The 21865-nt window shown below is 39.9% G+C and overlaps 1 protein-coding gene across 1 annotated transcript in view; it reads left to right on the top strand.

The window, feature by feature from the left end:
* Nucleotides 1-16187, top strand: part of XXYLT1 (xyloside xylosyltransferase 1) — an 83008-nt gene extending 66821 nt beyond the window's left edge. The window contains exon 4 of the mRNA XM_053459592.1: nt 15372-16187. Within this exon, the coding sequence (XP_053315567.1) occupies nt 15372-15768 (397 nt within the window). The 3' untranslated portion in view covers nt 15769-16187. The remainder of the gene's footprint in view (nt 1-15371) is intronic.
* Nucleotides 16188-21865: the final 5678 nt, after the last annotated feature.

Genomic DNA, 21865 nt, shown 5'->3' with positions numbered 1-21865 from the left:
TCCATAACTGGGTATTTATTACCTTCCCTCTATTACCCAGTACTATTAATAGCCGTTAATACACATTATCACCCAGCTTTTAAAATAAATCCACAACACTCTATAGACTGTTCACTCATAATGTTATTTTTATTAAATTGACAACATGTAATAAAAATGGTGTCACAAATCTTCAGATAGAGAGATGAGGAATGTAATCCATAAACACTCAAGAACCCCCCCCCGGGTGCCATGGCTTAAAGGACTGCAACCCTTCCCCAGGGTTTAAGAGGTTGATATTTTAACCAGAAACACACAGATTCCTATAAGGTTGATCACAACATATATTGTTTACAAAGATCATGTTCCTTTCCTCCATTACACCCTTGTTTGCTCCCATTCCAAAGGCGCGCATGCGCACAAGAACGGTTGTGATGTTCTTGAAAACTATGACTACAAGTATGCAAACTCCCCTCCTAATTATTAAGTTTAGGTGTTTCAGCCACACTCATTGCTAGGTGTATGAAATTAGCACAAAGCAGCCATCTCCGTACGCAAACATTGGCAGTAGAAGGGGTCCTACTGAAGAGCTCAGTGACTGTGAATGTGGCACTGTCATAGGATGCCATCTTTGGCAGTTGGTGAAATTTCTGCTCCGGTCCACTGTAAGTACTGTTATTGTGAGATAGCAAAGTCTAGAAGTAATAACAGCTCAGCCGTGAAGAGATAGACCTAACACACTAAAAGAGCAAGGCCAATGAGTGCTGAAGTGTGTAGGGCATAAAAATTGCCTGTCCTCTGCAGCATCACTTACTATAGAGTTCCAAATGGCCTCTGGAAACATCAGCGCAAGCACTGTGTTTCGGGAGCTGGATGAGTTTGTTGTTGAAGAAGTTGACTGGCCGCACAGAGCCCTGAACTCAACCCCATCAAACACCTTTGGGGTGAACCGGTAAAGAGATTGGGAGCCAGACCTTCTTGGCTAACATCAGTGCCTGACCTCACAAATGCTCTAACTGGAGGAATAAGCAAAAATTCCCACAGAAACTACAAAATCTAGTGGAATGCCTTCCCAGAAGAGTGGAAGCTGTTATAGCTGCAAAGATGGGGTATTCTTTGTTAATGACTATGGTTATGGGATATTATCTCCAACAAACTCATATAGGTGTCTTGGTCGGATATCCACATACTTTTTGGTCATATAGTGTATGTGCAGGTTTTTATACTTGTTTTCAGGTTATTCCACCATCTTTCTTGCAGTGATTTCTACACTTAAGGTTATTCTCTTGATCTTTAAAGTTTAGGTCAGCTCTTTTATCTGTTATTAGTGGTTACCCATGTGATATCGTATCATGATCTCTGTATGCTGTCCGTGCTGACGTTGTGCTTGCTAATATGAAAAAGGAAGACCTTTCACATTGTGTCTTTAGTACAGTGCATATAGTGGCATATAGGGGGTTAAAAGGAGTATCAGGGAAGCAGAGTGGTATATTGGGCTGTATAATTCATATCAGGGAGGCAGTGGCATATAGGGGTGTATAAGGCATTTTTGGAGGGCAGAGTGGCATATAGGAGGGTATAAGGCATTTCTGTGGGGGCAGATGTGCATAACTGCATAAAAGGAAATAAAAACAAAAAATTCATTTTTCTCAATCATAGTTTTTATTAAATATGAAAAAATAGTTTACATGTGAATTAATATTTAGTAGTAAAACTTTGTTATTATAGGGTAGTTTTATATTCAGGCTTTTTCTTTTTTCCTAAATTAATATTCAAATTTTGGGGGGTCTTGTAATCAAGCAAATACCGTTTATCTTTAATATATTTAATGCAAAAAAGACAAAATAGAAGTAGGTAGTTACATTTCATGATATATAAACAAAAATCCTATGTTATATTTGATCATTCATTAAATGATTGAATGACTGAACAGTTAAATGTACATCATGATATATATTAAATGCACACGTATATATTTTAGTTAAACCCCTGGTTTAGAATGTGCATTAAACTGTATCATTTAATGAATTAGCCTTTGCTGATATTACATAAGAGCTTTGCTACAATTTCCTTTTTTAACATGGAAAGGATGCATTTTTATTACTGAGTTTTAAGGTAGACTTTGGACACATTGCGTTGTTTTGGAGACTTCTTGTCAGTTGTAAGGCGTTATGACATCATAGATACTGCAGCATAACAGGCAGTGCATACCAGGCACGGTACATTCAGTTGCTTGCTATCAGTTGGACTGGTTGCTGTAGTCTGAGTATTTTGGTATCGACAAACCGCGATCAACAATGGCTGAAGGAGACTTTCTCAACGAGCCTCCTCATCTGCCTCTGTATGATCGGGATGGTGATATACACATGAGGTCTCTGTCAGAACTGAGCCTGGAGGTGAATTTATTTTCAGAGATGCCTCCAACGCCCCTATACGATCGGGATGGCAACATTCACATGGAGACCGTGTCAGACCTGAGTTTGGAGATGCATTCATTTGCCGTGATCCCTCCAACTCCTCCAACGCCTCTATACGATCGAGATGGCGACATTCACATGGAGACCATTTCAGAACTGAGTCTGGAGATGGATTCATTTGCCGTGATACATCCAACGCCTCTATACGATCGAGATGGGGACATACATATGCTGACGGTGTCAGAGCTGAGCCTGGATATGAGCTTACAAGCCGAAAATCCTCCAGCCAGAGTGACAACAAAGGAGAAAATAGCCAGTTTCTTCAGGAGACTGTTCAAGCCACGGAGATGCAAGGCAACATTCATCTGCATTTGCGTTTGTGAAGTGGAGTAAATTTCCTTTGAAGATCTGGGAAAAGTTGAACCTCGTCGATTTTTCCCTGAACCCCCCCCGCATTATCCTGTCCCCAAACCAAATTGTTCTATTAATAAACAAAAATGACCAAAAATTTATTTATTTTAATGTATTACATTTTTCTCTTACTGTCTATCATTAAAATAGTTTGTTCTATTATCTTTTAAACCATTGAGTTCAGCAGCAATAGGGTGAAGTCTAAATATAAATGGGTGACTTCTTATTCTACTTAAATGGATAATTTTGGCCTCGACAATGTCTTGTATCAGTCACTGAAATCATTAGCAGTCAGTTGCAGCATCAAAGGACTCACTTGTATACTATGAATCCTTGGGGCCCTACAAGACATGGGGGGGTGAATTATATTTACTAGTAAAACTTTTTTCTTATAGGGTAGTCTTATATTCAGGCTTTTTCTTTTTTCCTAAATTAATATTAAAATTTTGGGGGGTCGTCTTATATTCGAGCAAATACGGTATTTTAGAAATCTACAGTTAATATACACTAATGTTAATCCTTTAACTTCTGCCTGGTTTACCTTCTTAGCTTCACTCCATCTTCCTTGAAATATACTACAGTTTGTCAGGGCGGTCAAACAGATGTGTGCTCTTTCAGTTGGTTTAATTTAAAAATTCCAGTACCTAATTAAGTCCCCCCCCCCCCAGTAACGAAGGTAAGACATAAATACCATGATGACCTGCAAGTCTGACGTGGCATTTTAAGTATATTCTAAAAGTATAGTATCATTATAGCTGTTATATAAGACTTGCGTATGTTAACTAAAATACAGAGGGTGCACCATATGTTCCGTTACCCATAAAGTGAAAAATAAATGCTTCAATAAATTGCTTCAATAAATTGCATCAAGAACCTGTGTTTCAGGCACATAAATACAACTAAATATAATTTTCATGAAATAAAATGACTAGTATGAATAAATCAGACTTTAAATACATTTCCAAAACTGATTAAGGAGCTCCAGAGGAAGGAGCTACACGAAGGAGGACCCCTCTTATCGTATGGCCAACTAACTAATACATAATCAACGTTAATTTACTGCAATAAGAAATAAAATTCATTTTTCTTTTTTCTTTGCTTCTGTTTTTTTTTAATCTTTTTTTCTTCCTGTTCTATTCTTCCCTCCCTCTTTAACAATGTCTTTTGTCCTCTTTTGAACTTCACTTGCTGACATCTTTTCCTCACTGTCTTCTTTTCCTTTTTCTTGTATCTTGCTTGAACATTTTTCATCCTCCTTTCTAATTTCTATTCCCCCCACACAAGTACACACACACACTATATATAAACTATATATGTATATATTTACACACACCTACACACAGAGTGCTTACCACATCCTCACCTCCCTCCTATACGATCCTTGTGTCCTGTAGCACTATGCTGCGTGGCTGGAAATGACATCACATCTCGGCATTCAGTGTCAATGAGGGAGGATGATTGCCAGTGATGTATCCAAGAATACGTCACGGGACCCAATTTGATTGCCACTTCGCAGGACAGTCGAGAGGTATGGGCCCCTCAGATGGCTGGAAGAATTGCTCTGCCATTTATCCGGCCATGTTAGAGGTCAGTGTGCATCTACTCCAAATATGATTAATGCTTTGAAGTTGTGTTCATAGCACATGAATTTAAACCTGTATTAAAGAAGCGCTTACCACTCTCTGGGGAAGCCAGGTTGACAGACTTCTACAGCGTAATGAAAGGGAAACATTTTTATTACAGAAACAGATGTGGGTTTAATGAAAATTTGCAAACAATGCTCATAGCTTCTTTAATAAATGGATTTTCCAGTATGTTTTTAGGCAAAGGGAAAACTATTAATTACAAGCTGGAATCTTTATTGATCTCTCCTTTGGTGCATCACATTCTCCCCTTGACTTGATTATTCAGGAACATGAATTAATCGTCTCACAACCTTAAATGCATTCACATTGACAATGTGCTGAATCTCTTTAGGTTGAGGTTAACAGAGTAGGCGATGAGGCTGGATACAAAGTAGTAAGAAGTAGTAAGGAGAGCAAAATATTCAGATTTTTTCACTGTGCAGTTTATTATTAGTTAACATGACGCCACACTTAATGTATATTATCCACTCTTGCCCAAGAACCATCTACATGGAATACCCAAACCCATAAAAGACGAAAGCACAGAAAAGATCCAATACTTGAGTGATGTCTAAAGTCTTCATTATATTAGATCCTATGTAGAATTGCAAGTAAAACACGAATGCTTCCGGCAAAGACCCATAATATTAACCTGCAAGGGGGCAATTGCCAGACAAATTTGTACTTTAGGAAATAAAAGTACTGGTATGTATAAAATGTTTTTTTATAGCTAGTATGAAGGTGTAAGGCCCGTATAATGCAAATTATATGTTAAGCTGGTGAGATATAGTTGTAAAACTAGCTTTGTAAACTATGTACCAGCTAGTTCTTCATGCTGGGTTAGCCACAAATAGAGCAGGGCTAGTCCCCTATAGTAATGACTAGGAGAGGAAGTGGGCAGAACTTTATCCAGAGACTCCTGAGCCTAGAGTTCCCAGTTATGAGTACTCAGTAGTAATTGTAACTTTGTTCCTTCTGTCCCACCACAGCGTTACGTTTACAATTGCATTTAGAAGCCCAGTGATATGTAAAGCCAAGCATAATATGCTTAAGGGTTTCTGAGGTAAATGTTCATGCATTGGTAAGGAGGAGATTCCAAATACATCATCTGCAAGCCAAGGGGCTTGGGGAAAATAGCACAAACGCATGGTTATTTTGATGAATTAAAGCTGACGGTCAGCTATCAAATGCAGACCTGGAGGTTGCCATTGTTAGTCATGGTATTTGAGTGACTTTCCCTGCCCTAACACGACACTGAGCTGATTCTTTATGGCAATGCTAATGAAGTCCACTCCTCCATAGACTTTTGCTGGGTGATTAACAATGAGCTGTTGTGTTGTTTACCGCAGGCAATATGATATGGAGTAGTACCCTTGTCTAGTAATAGAGTAGTAGTGAGCTAAGATAACAAATACAAATTACTAAAATGCAACTTCTCAAAAAATAAATATATAATACAGAGAGAGAGGGGAAAAAAAAGTCTATTAAAAAAGAAAAAAACAAAAAACAGAGCAAAATATTAGAAAACTTATTTTTAATCTGATACTCGTCATAGAAAATGGATATTCCCCTCTAAAGTGCCTACGATTTCTGGGGTCTCCCTTCAACTGATTTTACTAATCCGCCGCATAATGAAGGAACGAACATATTTACTATGGCGGCAGGGTTCCCCGTATAGTTTACTGCCTGACACAATGTCCACAACGTGACCAGTTACATTTTGCTGCGTTGCATGTTTATTTTCATGTGTGAATAAAAGGGGGGGGGGTGTATCTCCTCAGGCCATATCCAGCTGCCCGGTAAAAAAAACAACCTAACAGAAAACACAGAAATTACAGAAAGAGCTGTGAGTAATGAGACAGCAGGGGAAGCTCTTGTGGAATGTCCTGCTTGGCTCTTTATGTCTCAATGCTTGGAAGTGCGGTCCTGCAGATGTTTCCTCAGACTAGAAACGCTGTGTTTACAAAGAACACTTTCAAGCCAGTAGCTCTCTGGAGAGAAGCTTTGGGCATAACAAGATGCAAAGTGAAGGTCAGCATAAAACACTTCATCGCTTTTTAAAATGTACGCGTACTGCAGAGATATAAAGAGAGACGCCGGTCACATGGGGCCACAGCATGACAATGCAGTTGTGCTTAGTGCTATTCATTTATTCTTAGGTGTACAAAGTTTATGCACCAAAATACTTCTTTTTTTTAACTTACTAAATACACTTTTTAAGGGTCACTTCTTAGGACACAAATCCTTCTGTCCCTCCTTACTCTTCAGATGTCTTTTATGGGTGGTCTTTTCCCAACAGATGCATCGCAGTGTTCTTAGCCTTAAAAATCCCAAAAGACAGCAGGAAATGTGTTTATACTTTAAATTGTGTAAGTAAACGCCACTGGAGAATGGGCCAGTTTATATCCCAACATAGGCACCGCTCCAGGTCGCTTATAGACAACGCTGAGTTAAAAGAAAAGGCAGATGTATCATCATCCTGCTCGTCTTGTTGGGTGTCTCATCAGAGGCTGTCTCTCTTGAGCAGAACAAATGTCAGTGAGCATTGACGGATGTGCGTGCTACACAGTTACATTTTATCACGTTTATCACAGACTGATTAAATACAGCTAAGAGTGGTACTTCGGTGTCAGGCTGCCTTTCTCCCCCCTTTATTTTTCTTTTCTTCTGTATCCTCTAGTATCATTTCGGTCTGCACTTCACGGTGGAAATGGGATTCGTAGGTTTGAGTTTGTTGGCTTGTTAGAGAATAAGTCAGAGATTTGTTACTTTTGCTACCATATGAGTGTTGGAAGAGTGGTTTTAATATGCCAGTTTCCTGTGCATTAAGTATAATTATAGAACCCACATAGCCTAAAAGTGTATTTTCAGAGTGGAGCATTGATTTGGTAAATTTTTTTTAAAAATGGTGTAATTTCTTAAATATAAGAAATAATATTTTTCGTTTGCTTGGCCTGAAGAATTCCCAGAACCTACAAAGAGCTCTTTACAACCCCACTCGCAGCCCTGAAATATAATCTACAGTCGTTTTAGTGTCTTACAATTTATTTATAAAGTGCCGGGTTTTTTTTTTTTTGCAGTGCTGCACAGTACATTTATATATAATGATAGGAAAACAACAAATGTGAGCTGTATCAAAACATGTTTGTTGAATAAAGTGCCAAAGAATCCAAACAGACTACTTGCTTAACGTAACGTGTTTCACACTAAACTTGGTGCTTATGCATAAGCTTTAATAAAGTTCAATATATATATATATATATACATAGTATCTCACAAAAGTGAGTACACCACTCACATTTTTGTAAATATTTTATTATCTTTTCATGTGACAACACTGAAGAAATTACACTCTGCTACAATGTAAAGTAGTGAGTGTACAGCCTGTATAACAGTGTAAATTATCTGTCCCTTCAAAATAACTCAACACACAGCCATTGATGTATAAACCTTGGCAACAAAAGTGAGGACACCCCTAAGTGGAAATGTCCAAATTGGACCCAAAGTGTCAATATTTTGTGTAGCCACCATTATTTTCCAGCACTGCCTTAACCCTCTTGGGCATGGAGTTCACCAGAGCTTCAGAGGTTGCCACTGGAGTCCTCTTCTACTCCTTCATGACGACGTCACTGAGCTGGTGGATGTTAAAGACCTTGCGCTCCCACAGATGCTCAAAAGGGCTTAGGTCCGGAGACATGCTTGGCCAGTATATCACCCTTACTCTCAGCTTATATAGCAAGGCAGTCGTCGTCTTGGAGGTGTGTTTGGGGTCGTTATCATGTTGGAATACTGCCCTGCGGGCCAGTCTCCAAAGGGAGGGGATCATGCTCTGCTTCACTATGTCACAGTACATGTTGGCATTCATGGTTCCCTCAATGAACTGTAGCTCCCCAGTGTTGGCAGCACTTACACAGGCCCAGACAGTGACTCTCCCACCATGCTTGACTGTAGGCAAGACACACTTGTCTTTGTACTCCTCACCTGGTTGCTGCCACACACACTTGACACCATCGGAAACCAAATAAGTTTATCTTGGCCTCATTGGACCAAAGGACATGGTTCCAGTCTGCTTGTCTTCTGCAAACTGTTTTCGGTTCTTCTTGTGCATCATCTTTAGAAGAGGCTTCCTTCTGGGACGACAGCTGTGCAGACCAATTTGATGTATGGTCTGAGCTGCGACCGGGCCCTGGAGTTCTGCCAGTCAGGGGGGCCCAACGGGTGCCGAGTGGTCGTTTTCAGCAACCGCTCGGCGGCCTTCTGTCTCCTCTGCTCCCTGCCTCAGCGCTGCCCCGACTGCATTGGTGGGTGCATGAGGCGTCTGACATCATATGCCGATGCTAAATAGTGAAGCTGTGTGCACAGCGGCAGAGCAGCGAGACAGAGGCCTCGCGACCCCCACCACAGGACTGCACGGTAAGTGGCCTACAAAGGGGGGTAGGGGGAGGGTAGATAGTGAGAAGGGGGGGTGGGGGGAGGGTAGATAGCCTGAGAAGGGGGGGTGGGGGGAGGGTAGATAGCCTGAGAAGGGGGGGTGGGGGGAGGGTAGATAGCCTGAGAAGAGGGGGGTAGGGAGAGTGTAGATAGCCTGAGAAGAGGGGGGTAGGGAGAGTGTAGATAGCCTGAGAAGAGGGGGGCAGGGAGAGTGTAGATAGCCTGAGAAGAGGGGGGCAGGGAGAGTGTAGATAGCCTGAGAAGGAGGGGGGTAGGGTAGGTAGTAGCACCGGGGACCCTGAGGCTTCTAGGTACGCCCCTGGTCGACAGGCTGACCCCCCACCCCTTCAACCTCTGCAGGAATACCAGCAGCGCTCATATGTCTGTCTCCCAAAGACAACCTCTGGATATGACGCTGTGCATTTGCACTCAGCTTCTTTCGTCGACCATAGCGAGGCCTGTTCTGAGTGGAAGCTGTCCTTTTATGGTTTTGCCCACCGTGCTGCAGCTCAGTTTCAGGGTCTTGGCAATCTTCTTATAGCCTAAGCAATCTTTTTGTAGAGCAACACATTATATATTAAACATTTTGGTACTACAACATTGACCTGCTTCATGACTGTTGGGGAAGGTATTTAACTCCAAGTGTGTAACACATTCGCTCCTGGGAAATTTACATACATACAATGTGTTTGTGTATATATATATATATATATATATATATATATATATATATATATATATATATATATATATATATATATATATATATATATATATATATATATATATACACTGTATATATGATCACTTCTGTCTATGGGCAGTGTTATTCTCCCCTTTAAAATGGAACATAGAGGTTTCATGCGTTTTTGTTTCTTGGTTCAGAAGGGAACTAGCTTGGCTTTTCCTGTTTATTAGACAAAGTGACTGTGTGGCAGTAATACATTCCCTGACCTCGTTTCACATGGTCTGACCCAGACGTGCCATATATCTGTATCTTTAATCTTCAGAAATGTTACCTCAATTATTTCTCTCCTTCCATCTGAGGATTGGTATTGCAACCGTTGAACCAGACAGGCCCCCTGGAAACAAGCACAGGATCTGACATATCTTCATTGCCATAACATATTTTTTTACATGGAAAAAAGGCTCTGCTGTTTCCATTGACAGCGACACAGTTAATCTTGCCCAGGGTTATATAGGGGTAAATAATGTAAATGCTAGACAGATGTAGCAATCACAAAGAGACATCGCTATAAAGAAATAATAGGTAATTAAATTTCTACAGATAATCCTTTCAGAATGGAATTCTTCTATAGCTACCTGTTGCTTTGAGGAAATGGTTGGTGCCTTTTAAACATTGACCCATTTTATTGTGTTAATCGGTTTGATTTTGGAAAACATGCAAAGAGGCAGGCTTTGTGATGCTGGCTTAAAGCTGAGATTACTGTGTTGATGGCAAAAGGCGGGGGGGGGGGGGGGCAGATGGCCATGTGCTTGTAAGGGATATATGACAACCTACATAACCATAATGACCAAAAACACAATAATAAACACAAACACATATAGAATGATGAATTAGAATTAAAATTAGAATTAGAATGATTAAGAAAAACACAAACAACTTGAATTTGGATAAACAGGCCGTGGTCTTTTTATTTTTTAGCTTCACATAATACTTAGAATGTATTACTTATGAACCTATTCAAACAAATGTATACACAATAACACTCTTGGCCCAAACCCAGACTGAAACAAACTTTAACTTATCCCAAGCCATCTGCCCTTAAACCAAATACACCTAGTTCACCCTTACAGGAGGCAAATTTAACCCCAATAAAAGCTACAACAAAGTAGTAGAATGTAAAATGAATATTCCTTTGAGTGGGAGGTGTGCGCCTGAAAAGAAGCTCCTCCATGCTTCTACCTTTGGCTCTCCTGCTATGCTGCTGCTTGTATAAAGTCATTGCAGACAGCTTGCGGTTCACCTCAAGGAACGAGCTACCTCCTAAAACACATTTATTTATACTTCCGCCTTTTGCTCAGCGTGAGACACCCACAAGCGCTAGGTGGGCACAAAACACAGGCCTTGTTTAACCCCTATCCCCACAACCACATGCAGTCCAGTCCTTTATATTTAGTCAGGGCTATTCATTATCTTTAGATTTGCGGAGAACCTCCTATTTGCCTTTATTAGTGTATGCTCCGTAGAGACGGTTCAGTCGTTTCCTCTAAACTACGCTAATATAGAGGCACAACGCATGAACACTGTATGTGCTGGAGTTACCCGTGTGCTTTATTTTACACGTATGAGCATGAGGAGGATAACAGTCACGTTGGCAACTTCTGCATAGAAGTAACTCAACCACAAAAGTCCACACAGGAAGACCTACACATTCCATAAAGGTATCGCTGTCTGGCAGCCAGAGCCGTTTAATTGCAGGTGCACTTTAAAAAGTGGCTTTGCTTGGTCACTGAGCCGTAAAGGTTACTTTAGTATAGGATATGGCTTATGTTTCCTGCTGTTCCCGGCTCTGGGTATTTTTTTTTTTTTTTTTTTTGTAAATTTATCCCCAGAGGAATCATTTCCTCTCACATTGTTGCTAAGCTGCTGCCCAACTTTTTGTTAGATGTGGTGATTAAAGTATGTTTTTAGGAGACTAAAGCTTGATTTGAAGAAGCTGAATGTTTTTACCTTGAATAACCCCACTGTGCAACATTTTACACCGGTTATTGTATACTCTGTGTGAAGCCGCACAATCCTAAAAGGAGCAGTAATATCTATCGCTGCGCTTAGCATTAAATTACACTATTCATTTACTGTAAAGGACATGATTTGCAAAACATCTCATCGTAGGAACGAAACCTAAAACGGTTGGTCCTGTTGACCATAATAAATGCTATGCGCACTCAGGGCCGGCCTTAGGGGTGTGCAAGCAGTGCGGCCGCACATGGCGCCATGCGGCCGTCCCATCACCAAGGCCAGGGCTGCGTGAGGTGGCAGGGAGAGGAGGAGAGGGGCGCCGAGTGGTCGCACATGAAAATGTTTTCAGCAACCGCTCGGCCACCTTTGTCTCCTCTGCTCCCTACCGCTGCCCTGACTGTGGTGGTGGGAGCGCAAAGCCTTGGTCGCGGTGCTTCATGATGACTTCCGGAATATGACATTGTCTCCTGACGCTCAGCAGTGAAGCTGGGCACACTGCAACAGGACAGCAAGACTGAGGCCTTGCTCTCCCATCACAGGACTTCACCACGGTAAGTGAACGGCAAAGGGGGGGTAGATGGTAAGAAGGGGGGGAGGGGGTCAATGGTAAAAAGGGAGAGAGGAGGAAGATGGTAAGAATGGGGGGTAGATGGGGAGAAGGGGAGGAGGTTGTGAGAAAGGGAGGAGAGGGGGTAGATAGGAGTAAGTGATAGTGAGAAGGGGGAGTAAGAATCTTGAAAGAGAGAGAATGAGTAAGATAATGAATGAAGTAATGTGTGGATGAATTGCGTGAATGAGTAAGAGTATAAATTAATGTGTGGATGAATTGCGTGAAGGAGAGAAAATTAATCAATGTGTGCATGAATGGTGAGAATGAATTGTAAGAATGCGTTAATGAATATATGTGAATGAGTGAGCGAATGAATAATTGTGTGAAGGAATTGTGTAAATGACAGAGTGAATGGGTGAGTGACTGTATAAGTGTTTTGTGTGTATCATAGATGTATAAGTGATTTGGGCAAAGATGTTACAAGCAGGGTGTTTGAGCTTTAGGTTTATAGGACAAAGATGGCACAGGACGGGCTGTTTGGGGACAAAGATGTCTTATGCTGGGCTGTTTGGGGACAAAGATGTTTTACGCTGGGCTGTTTAGGGACAAAGATGGTTCAGGCTGGGCTGTAATTTGTGTGTGTAATCTGGGTGCTGGTCAAGTTCTATGTAGACACCAGGGCTGGCTTTGGGGTTTGCAACCTGTGATTTTTTTGGTATCTATACCTTTAGTGTTTATAGTTTAGGAGATTTCCAGTTGATCTACACCTGCAAAGCCAGATTTGTGTGTTATTCTGTTGATCTATATCTGCTATGCTATGTTTCCATACATTATTTATGTATACCTGGGTTTGTATATCTTTAGTTGATCTATACTTGCAGTGCTGTTTCCATGTGTTGTTTATTTGATCTATACCTTCAGTGCTGAGTTTACATGTGATCCCCCAGTTGGTTTATACCTGCAAAGCAGTGTTTGATTCTGTTGGACTATACCTGCAATGCTTTACATGCAAGTGTTGTGTACATGTGTTGTTTGTTTGATCTATACCTGAACTACAGGGAGGAATGAAAAGAGAGGTATGGCTTAGTGAATGAGGGGCAAAGGGACTCTGGGGGATGATTACGCGCGAAAGGACCTTTCAAAGTAACACTAGGGTCAGAATTGCCTAGGGTCCAATTTTTTCAATATTTAAAGGAAAATGTTTTATTACAAAGATTGCACTGTTAGCTGTTTTTTTCCTATATTTTATGTATTTAAGGTACATTACTGTTACCGGTGTTTCCAGTTATATATTATTGTACTTGTACTTGTTTGCATTTGCACATAAATAATCTCTAATTAAAACTAGATGTTTGTTACAACATACAAGATTTTTTCGCTTTCTTTTTTGTCGAGGGGGTGCCAGAGAAGTAGTTACAGGGCGCCTGAACACCTAAGGCTGGCCCTGTGCACACTGTTCTGCTGTCAAAAGATAATCAGTTAAATCAATCACTTAGTACTTTAATATGTATTCTTCTGTAGTAGTGGTGTCGGGGACACCCTTTAAACTGTCCTTTTAAACTTGGGATATATGCTAGGTCTTTAATGCCTCCCACTCCACAGCATCTGTTACCATGGCAGCAAGCAGCCATAATGCGATCAGCCTTTAATCTTAGTTGTATTTTTTTCTTGTAATGATAGAGAAGCTGCTGATTGATCTATAACTAGTCTGCAGTTTTCTTTTTTTCCAGAGGAAACCAACATGTCTTGACATTAAATGCACAGCTTTCCTCTTTTAATAGAAGTCTTGCGTATGCTTCAAAGTGCGCAAGACTTCCGTCTGGATGAGGTAGGATGGCTGCTAGTGCTTTGGCAGCCTCCCCTACACTACAGAAACCTTTCTTCCCTAAACCAGATTGTGGAGAGGGGGTCCTAGAGCTCCAAAACATACGTTTTGATGATTGCCAGTATCCTTTACTGGGAAACAGTGCAGGCCAAAAGGTTGATCACATATTGATAAAAGAGAACAAATAAGAATGTATTCCCTGTATCCTATATCTGTAGAGTATATGGCACTTGCTTACCCGCATCTGCTTGGTGGTTAAGCAGTTAATAGTACAATAGCTTTTTTATACATGTCTTTACCGAAAGGTTGGGAGGTGTGTTGGTACAGTAAGGCATATGGTTATCCTGAATCAAAGAGAACACCAAAGACCAATTTAAGAATTGAATCTAGTCTGCAAGGAAAACAGGAGGACTAGATGGGCCGAATGGTTCTTATCTCCCATCAGATTCTACGTAGGTAAATCACCAAATGCCTGGAGTCCAGTATATAATAAAACAACAGATTTTGGTTATATCAAAAATCCTACAAGCTTGTATGTCACATTGACACACTGTCCCCACTGCTGAGACTGTTTAAATGTAAATTGAGCCATATGCGTTGATCCAAGAGGGTAAAAATAGATCCAATAACATGCAAATCTTTGTTTTAGATTATTTTAAATTCCCTATTTAAAATAGCTTATTGGTGTTATTTCATCCATCTGTTAAAAACTAATCTACAACAGCAAAAATAAAAATTATGAGAGTTCCTCACTCCAGTAGGAGAGAAATATTATGAAAACAAATTGGGATTCCTAAGAGAACTTAAATCGGGAGCTGACTGTGTTAACCTATTTTTCGAACAAAGGCAACGTACGCTTGAAAGAAACTGTTTTACGGGGGTTATGTAAAAAGTACTTAACGCTGTGAAATGATTTGAATGATGCAAAACATACCACATTTAATGTTTGTGCCGTCAGAAGCTGCCTTTGTGTCGCTGGGAAATGATGAGTTTCAAAAAAACATTAGCAAGCTGGGAATATAGGTTTCTTTGTACATGAAGTCCTCTGCCTTGTTAACCTATACAGAGTATATGTTTTTTGGCTTTATTTGTCTCTGCTTCTGGGCTTTGCTGCTAATGTGACTATATAAGACACATTCATTTCATGATTTGTTCTTTGCAGCCTAATTATATTTTCATAGGAAAACTTTTTTTCTTTTGGGTTTCTCAAAGTACGGCACGGGTCCTGTCTTTGGACCTGTTGGTCCGTTTTTGTATTTCCTGCCCCTGTTTGCTTAAATTTGTCGTTATATGATCATATAATATACCAACTAGGAGCCGATACCAAACGTTCCATAATCCAGTATGTAGATGTGATGTTGTTTTTAAAAACAGCAGTGGTTGAATCACATTGTACTAACACACAGTCTCTTCTTTTAATCCCAATTAGACATACTTTGTGGCAGTACCGTCGGGAGAACCACAACACCAAGGTTGGTGACCCACCACCAGAAGGCATGCCTGGTTTTAACAGTGGAGTGATGCTTCTGAATCTAGAAGCCATGCGACAATCTAAACTTTACAATCAGCTACTTGAACCAAATACTGTGCGTCAGCTTGCAGAGAAATATCACTTTAAAGGACACCTTGGGGACCAGGACTTTTTCTCCATGATTGGGATGGAGCACCCAGAGCTATTCTATGTCCTTGACTGCGGATGGAACAGGCAGCTCTGCATGTGGTGGAAAGATCATGGCTATGCTGATGTATTTGATGAATATTACAAATGTGAAGAACATATCAAGATTCTTCATGGGAACTGCAATACTCCAATCCCAGATGATTAGAATGTATTTATTTCTACAGCCACATGGATGTTGTTTGGCTGCCTGTACCACTATTAGCTTAAATTGACGGTTGTAATTGATGATACATTTTTACACTCACATGGAAGAACAACCCATTCTTTCTTCAGTTTCTATGTTACACTTTCTTCTATAATTGTGTTTTTATGCTGTCATATTTTGTTCTGTGCTATGTGCTGTACATATTTTGTTATCAGAGTCATCAGCATAGAAACTTCTTTCTTTTTAATTAAGTGGCAGTGCAGGAGTTGAGGCTTCAGACACTACAGTGAGATAGATTATCTAAGAATGTCAGCCAGTATGGACACCTCCATTCTGGCTTCAGGGATGTCACAGTATTTGTATATATTAACACATTTAACCATCATTGTAAAACTCTTTAGGAAGTCATAGAAACAAAACTGGAAAAAATGTACATGTAATTTTTACCAGTACAGTAAAAGCAGGGAAAAAGTGAGTATTCCTGACTAGACAACTAGAAATTAATGTGTATGCTGCACTATTACAAAAATTCCAAACTTTTTAAGCAATTTAACGTTCATGAATCAATAGTGGTGAAAGAGTCCAGCTTGGGCCAGTCTAGACCCAGAGATCAGCTCATTGAGCTGCATATGATCTCAGCCAACTAGGGAAAGGGAAGCATATGGGGACCAAAATACCAATGGGAAATGTATACATTTTAGCTGTCTGAGTTCTGGCTCGCACACGTCAAACTCCAAGTTAGAAGTAGGAAAATGAAACCAGTTAATGCTTAGTATGTTTGGGAACATGTTTATACCTGTGATGAGAGAAAACATGTAAATCTGCATATTTATCCTGCTTGATCACCTCCTGGTTCTTTAGAGTAAAGAGGACCTGTTAATTTTACATATATGCTGAGTATGATAGCTATGAATACTTTCTTTTCAAAACATAGAACAGATGAGTTCTATAGCTTTAAATCTGAAAAAATTAAGTGCGCTATATAATTATATACTGGCATTATTTTCATTTATCATTTAAATTATAAAAAGAAAAAATTGTCATGTGTACCAGACTGGGCACCATTTTTGTTTTTCCTTTATTATTTTGATGATGTATAATGATTTTAAACTAATGCTGTTGAGATCTTAGTAAAAATGCAGAAGTTGTTCTACTTGAAAATTTGAGATGACATCAATTGTGTGAAAATTCCTTTTTCTGTGATCCTGCTTCCTAGTCTGTCTAGCAAGCGTGTGTGCGATTTACAGGATTGGGGTGTGTGCTATGTTCAGTACAGAAGGACTGTCCCTCTAAAGAGAGGCACTTGGGATGTATGGACAATATCGAGCATACTCTGGAAACAATGATTATTAGGAAAGAAGCTAAGTGGAATTCGTCGGATTTTTTTTTTTTACCTCGATTATGACCGCTCATAGTCCTTTACAAAGATAAAGAACACTCGGTGCCCTAGGCCCCTGAGATTGTCTGGCTGCTGTTTCTTTGACCAAACTATATTTCAACAGGATGCCTTTTCTCTGCAAAGCTCCAACTATCCATAATGGAAATCTGCAGAGTAAATTATTATGGAACTAGTTTTGCATCTACTTAATAATAGAAGTAGAGCAGTAATGAAATTCATATGCAGAGCTGGAAAATATTAATCTCAAACAGAGACATTATTCATTGACCCATTTATTTGTAAAATATTAAGTAATGTATCACCACCATCAACTTTCCACTTAATGCAAATTCATCAGGCGCTGCATGGTTCTCATAAATGCCAAATACAGCACAATTTCTCAAAGTGATTTGAGCTGATTTACGTTTCTAGCTGTTTTAAAATGGTGGTTAGACCAAAATGAAAACTCTGGAAAGAGCTTTAAAGGCTGAGCAGCGATTGCTGCCACCAAATGCAGCATTCTTTCTGTTACATCATAACCATAATTGTAAAATTATCTTAAGACTTTGTAATCAACGTTTAACCTTTTGATGTCAAGAGATGAAAAATCTTTCAGTTGACCACTAAAATATTGGTGAATTTAGAGGTGCTGTCCCACCTTGTCTACTAAATTAAACAAACCATTTGTTGGACAGTTGAATATCTAAATCCTTCCTGCAAATCTGTAATTCTTTAAAATATGAGTCATTCATGATTTTTCATGGAGTGCTATATTTTCATGTTGTACAAAAGCAGCCACTGGTAGGTTATTGCAAAGCAAACTAAATCAAATGCATACGCAGAGACACAGGCAGCTCAATTACCCAAGAAAACCTCACCTGTCTCACCTGATGCAGCTCGCCCAATGTTGCGTGACCCCTACCTCAGTCTGTCTCAGGGAGAACATTGTAACAGTCTTGCAAGCTTACCTTTGCATGAAATTATACGTACTCATATGCAGTTATTGCAGTTTTACTAAGACACACCCCGAATACCCACATTAAGATCCAAAATGAAATACGAACTTAGAGGTGGGACCTCACACAAGTTGCAGGGCTACCAAATGTTCCGTTTTGTATTTTTTATTTTCATATATTTTCTTGTTATCTTTGCCTTCCGCTGCTGCCTGAGATGGATGGCTGAGTTTGCCTCATTATACAGCTTTTCCAGCAGTCACGACAATAAATAATAAATACAAAATGTACTCACTGTACATAAGGGAGCACAAAAACAAGCTATTGGGAACTTGATGTCCTATTGTACATACTACATCTTATATGACAGATCAAGATCTTGCTTATCCTAGAGCTGTGGCATGAATACCAGAGAATTCGAAAACAGAAAGCTGCTAATTTGTTTTAAATGACTTATATTGTAATTTTGTTTAGTTAAAGATAAGCTCAAAGGGACCAAAACATAATGACATCCAATATGTCATAATCCATTTACAAGTCGAAGTTGATGGCTTATTAGCTTGTGTGGTGCATTGAACGATTGACATTGTTAAAGGGTCATCTTTAAGATCATTAAGAAGTAGCAGTCTTTGCTCATTGCGCCAATGCAGAGTCTGTTCCCCGAGGCCAATCTAATGATGTATAGGTGAGTCCGTTTGACAAATCTGCCTGTCCCCATGCATTTAGTTTCTCTCACTCACATCCAGTTAGTGTGTTTTCCTACAAGCAACACATGTTGACACCAAATTACTTTGATCCCAAGGAGTAATGTAGAGCTGGTTTCTTCTCCTCTGTGCGTTGTAGGGAAAATCAATGAATATCTGCTGTGGGTACCCAATATTTTCTATTTTGTTTATCTTGATATGTTTGATACAAACATCAAGGAAGTAATGTGACTTTGCATACAGTTGTAAGTGCATTTTTTAGATGGCCCTGAGCACTGCCCTGACTCAAGCTTATGGAAGTGCCAAGCAAACATATATCACTGTGTACTGATTTGATGTATAGAGATATATAGATTACATTTGCACGGCAACTATTATCTAATACCAACATGTTCTCCAGAGGTATATGCACTAAACTAAAAATACTACAGGGCCATCATCCTTACCATTCAGACCACCAAAAGCAACCATGTATCGGTACGGTTGCATGTAGGTTTATATTTTTAAAGAACACTTTTGTTGCAAAGTAGTAAAAGCGATGCAGTCCCATTTGTTTTACAACATTAAATGGTGTCCGGCATTGGTTCTAACACAGATAACATTGGTTGTTCCTGCGTTTGTACCCATGTCAGTTATTGTCGTTTGTATAGTCCTTAAGGTACCCAGTGCAGAGTCAAGGCCTGTAGATATAGAACTGAAAGGTGACGGGGTGGTAGGATGAACTTGACCGTGTAAAAAGAGCTGTTAGTTCTTATAGGGCTGTTTTAAGCACAAATATGGCGTAAATTTTTACGTTGTTAGTCATCCCCTTTAGTAGTCGAGCACCGTAAGTGACAAGATAGATTCCATCGCTCAACTTTTACATTTTATTCAATATATTACTTCTGAAAATAATCTTTAAAATGTGCAAGATTTCCTACACTGACCCATGGTATTCACTGCACACCCTAGAAGACTGAAGTGCCAGCAGCCCAATTGCTGTTATTGACGTAGAAAACTAATTTTCCCAGAGTAGGCAATAAATCCAGAAACCCTTCGCCTTGGATGTTTTTTTAGGATTGTGTTGTGTTCTCTATGTGATCATTTTACCTTCTTTAGGAGGTGTTTAGATGTGCATTCTAATTACACAGTATGGTGCTTTAAATTGGGAAGGTGACTGAGGTGATTAACCAGCACAGAAATCCCTTGATATGACAAACCACCACCTAAGAACAGGCAGTAGTAAACACTCATTTTGATCTGGTAGCAGTATTGATTTTTGCGATTCCCAAAAGGCATCTAGCTGTGGTTTGATGTGCAGAAATCATTTTGAATCTGCCACAAAGATCAGATTTATTAAAAGGTGAATTGTGTGAACATCAATGCTTAGACCAAAGCATAGTTCATACAAATGCAAATATTAACTTGTGTTTATGGTAAACATGGAGTTAACAGACCACTGCCTCTGTAATTTAATTCACAATTTGGCCATCAACTGCTTGTTTCTGCAAACTGATGCATGTCCACGTTGATTCCACAGGGTGCAAACCTCAGGAGCTGAAATGATGGTTCAGTTGCTCCAAGTTTTTTGCAACTTGAGTTTTAGCTTTTGTAGGACTTGCACAGCTCCCCTATTACCTTCTACCCCGGAGGGTCCTAATCCATTGAGTGTTTCCATAAGAAGTTAATGGCCGGGGATACAAAGATTCTTCTCTGTATTAGTCTTGAATCAGTTCTGTCCTTAGTCAATAGACTCCTTTGGAATTTGGATGTCTGTTGTGGCCTTTTATATACATGCTGTTTGTGTGATAGAAGAAGGCATGGCGCCACTTTGGTTGTTATAGTTGGTAACGGACTGATGACAGAGGGGGATACAGAGCATGACCTCAGAAGGGGCACACACACCCAGACACTAACATTGACACAGACAGTCACACCAACACAATTAGATAGTCAACACTAACATACCAGCAACAAACACTAACATTCCTAAAGAGGCATGTTCACACACTAAAATACCCACGCACACTTTCTGCCGCATACCCATAGACACATTTTCACATAGTAACATACACAGACAAACATACCCAAAGAAACACATATTAACCCCCCACACTAACATACCCAACAACACATGTTCACGCACAACAGCCCCACACGCATACACACACAGACACACATTGTCATACCCACACACAAGCAACTTATTTATCCTGCGAAGCCTCAGCCCATTGTTGATGCAGCTCGCCTGTTAAACTTTCCTCATTATCACAGTTGCCTTATCATTGTACTTTCAAACATAAAGAAAGCAAATGATATACACCTCACTAGAAGACAACAAATTAATCCTGCGGCCCCCTTCAATTATTTGTTACATGAGCACTTCCTGTCTAGAACGTAAGCAGAGTGCTTCCTGTGACAGGGTGTGTCTGTGTCACAGGCATAAAACGTCTGCCTACTTTGTACAGCTGCAGGAAAAAAGTTTTGAACCTCTGGAATTACCTGGAGTTCTACATAGATTGGTCATTAACTTTGACCTAAACTTCATCTAAGTCATAACAATAGACACCGTTTGCTTCATCTAATAACAAGGAAACATTTATTTCTATATGTTCGTTAAACGCATGTTCAGAGTGTAGGCCGGAAACAAGTAAATTAATCCCTTTGCCAATGACTTCATCATAGGTATTTTGACACACAAAAATAAATACACATATTTATGCACACATGTATTTAATGCATTTGTCTCTGTAATAGTAATGTTTAGTGAAATTTGCTCATATCGTCTTGATATGTTAGCGTGTATTTATTGCCTGACTGAATGCATGTAAGATATGTTTAGGAATGCAACAACAGAGGGTTATGCCATTCAGAGCCACCTTACATTTTTGGCAAATGGTGCCCCTGGGCTTAGGCTTACCTTGAAGCCCTTCAACAGCTGCCATAGTCCAGCGTAGGTCTGTGAACGTGCAGGCGCAGACCTCCCTAACGTTGTGTGCTCCCCCAGCTGTCGGAGAGTGCCAGGATACGATGCCAGCACCAGGCAGCATGCAGATCATGGAGCTGGCCCAGGTAGCTGCACT

This window comes from Spea bombifrons, chromosome 3 (genome assembly GCF_027358695.1).
Source record: "Spea bombifrons isolate aSpeBom1 chromosome 3, aSpeBom1.2.pri, whole genome shotgun sequence".
Classification (NCBI taxonomy): Eukaryota; Metazoa; Chordata; class Amphibia; order Anura; family Pelobatidae; genus Spea; species Spea bombifrons.
Note: the sequence above shows the minus strand (reverse complement) of the source record. Positions and strands in the feature narration are given on the sequence as shown.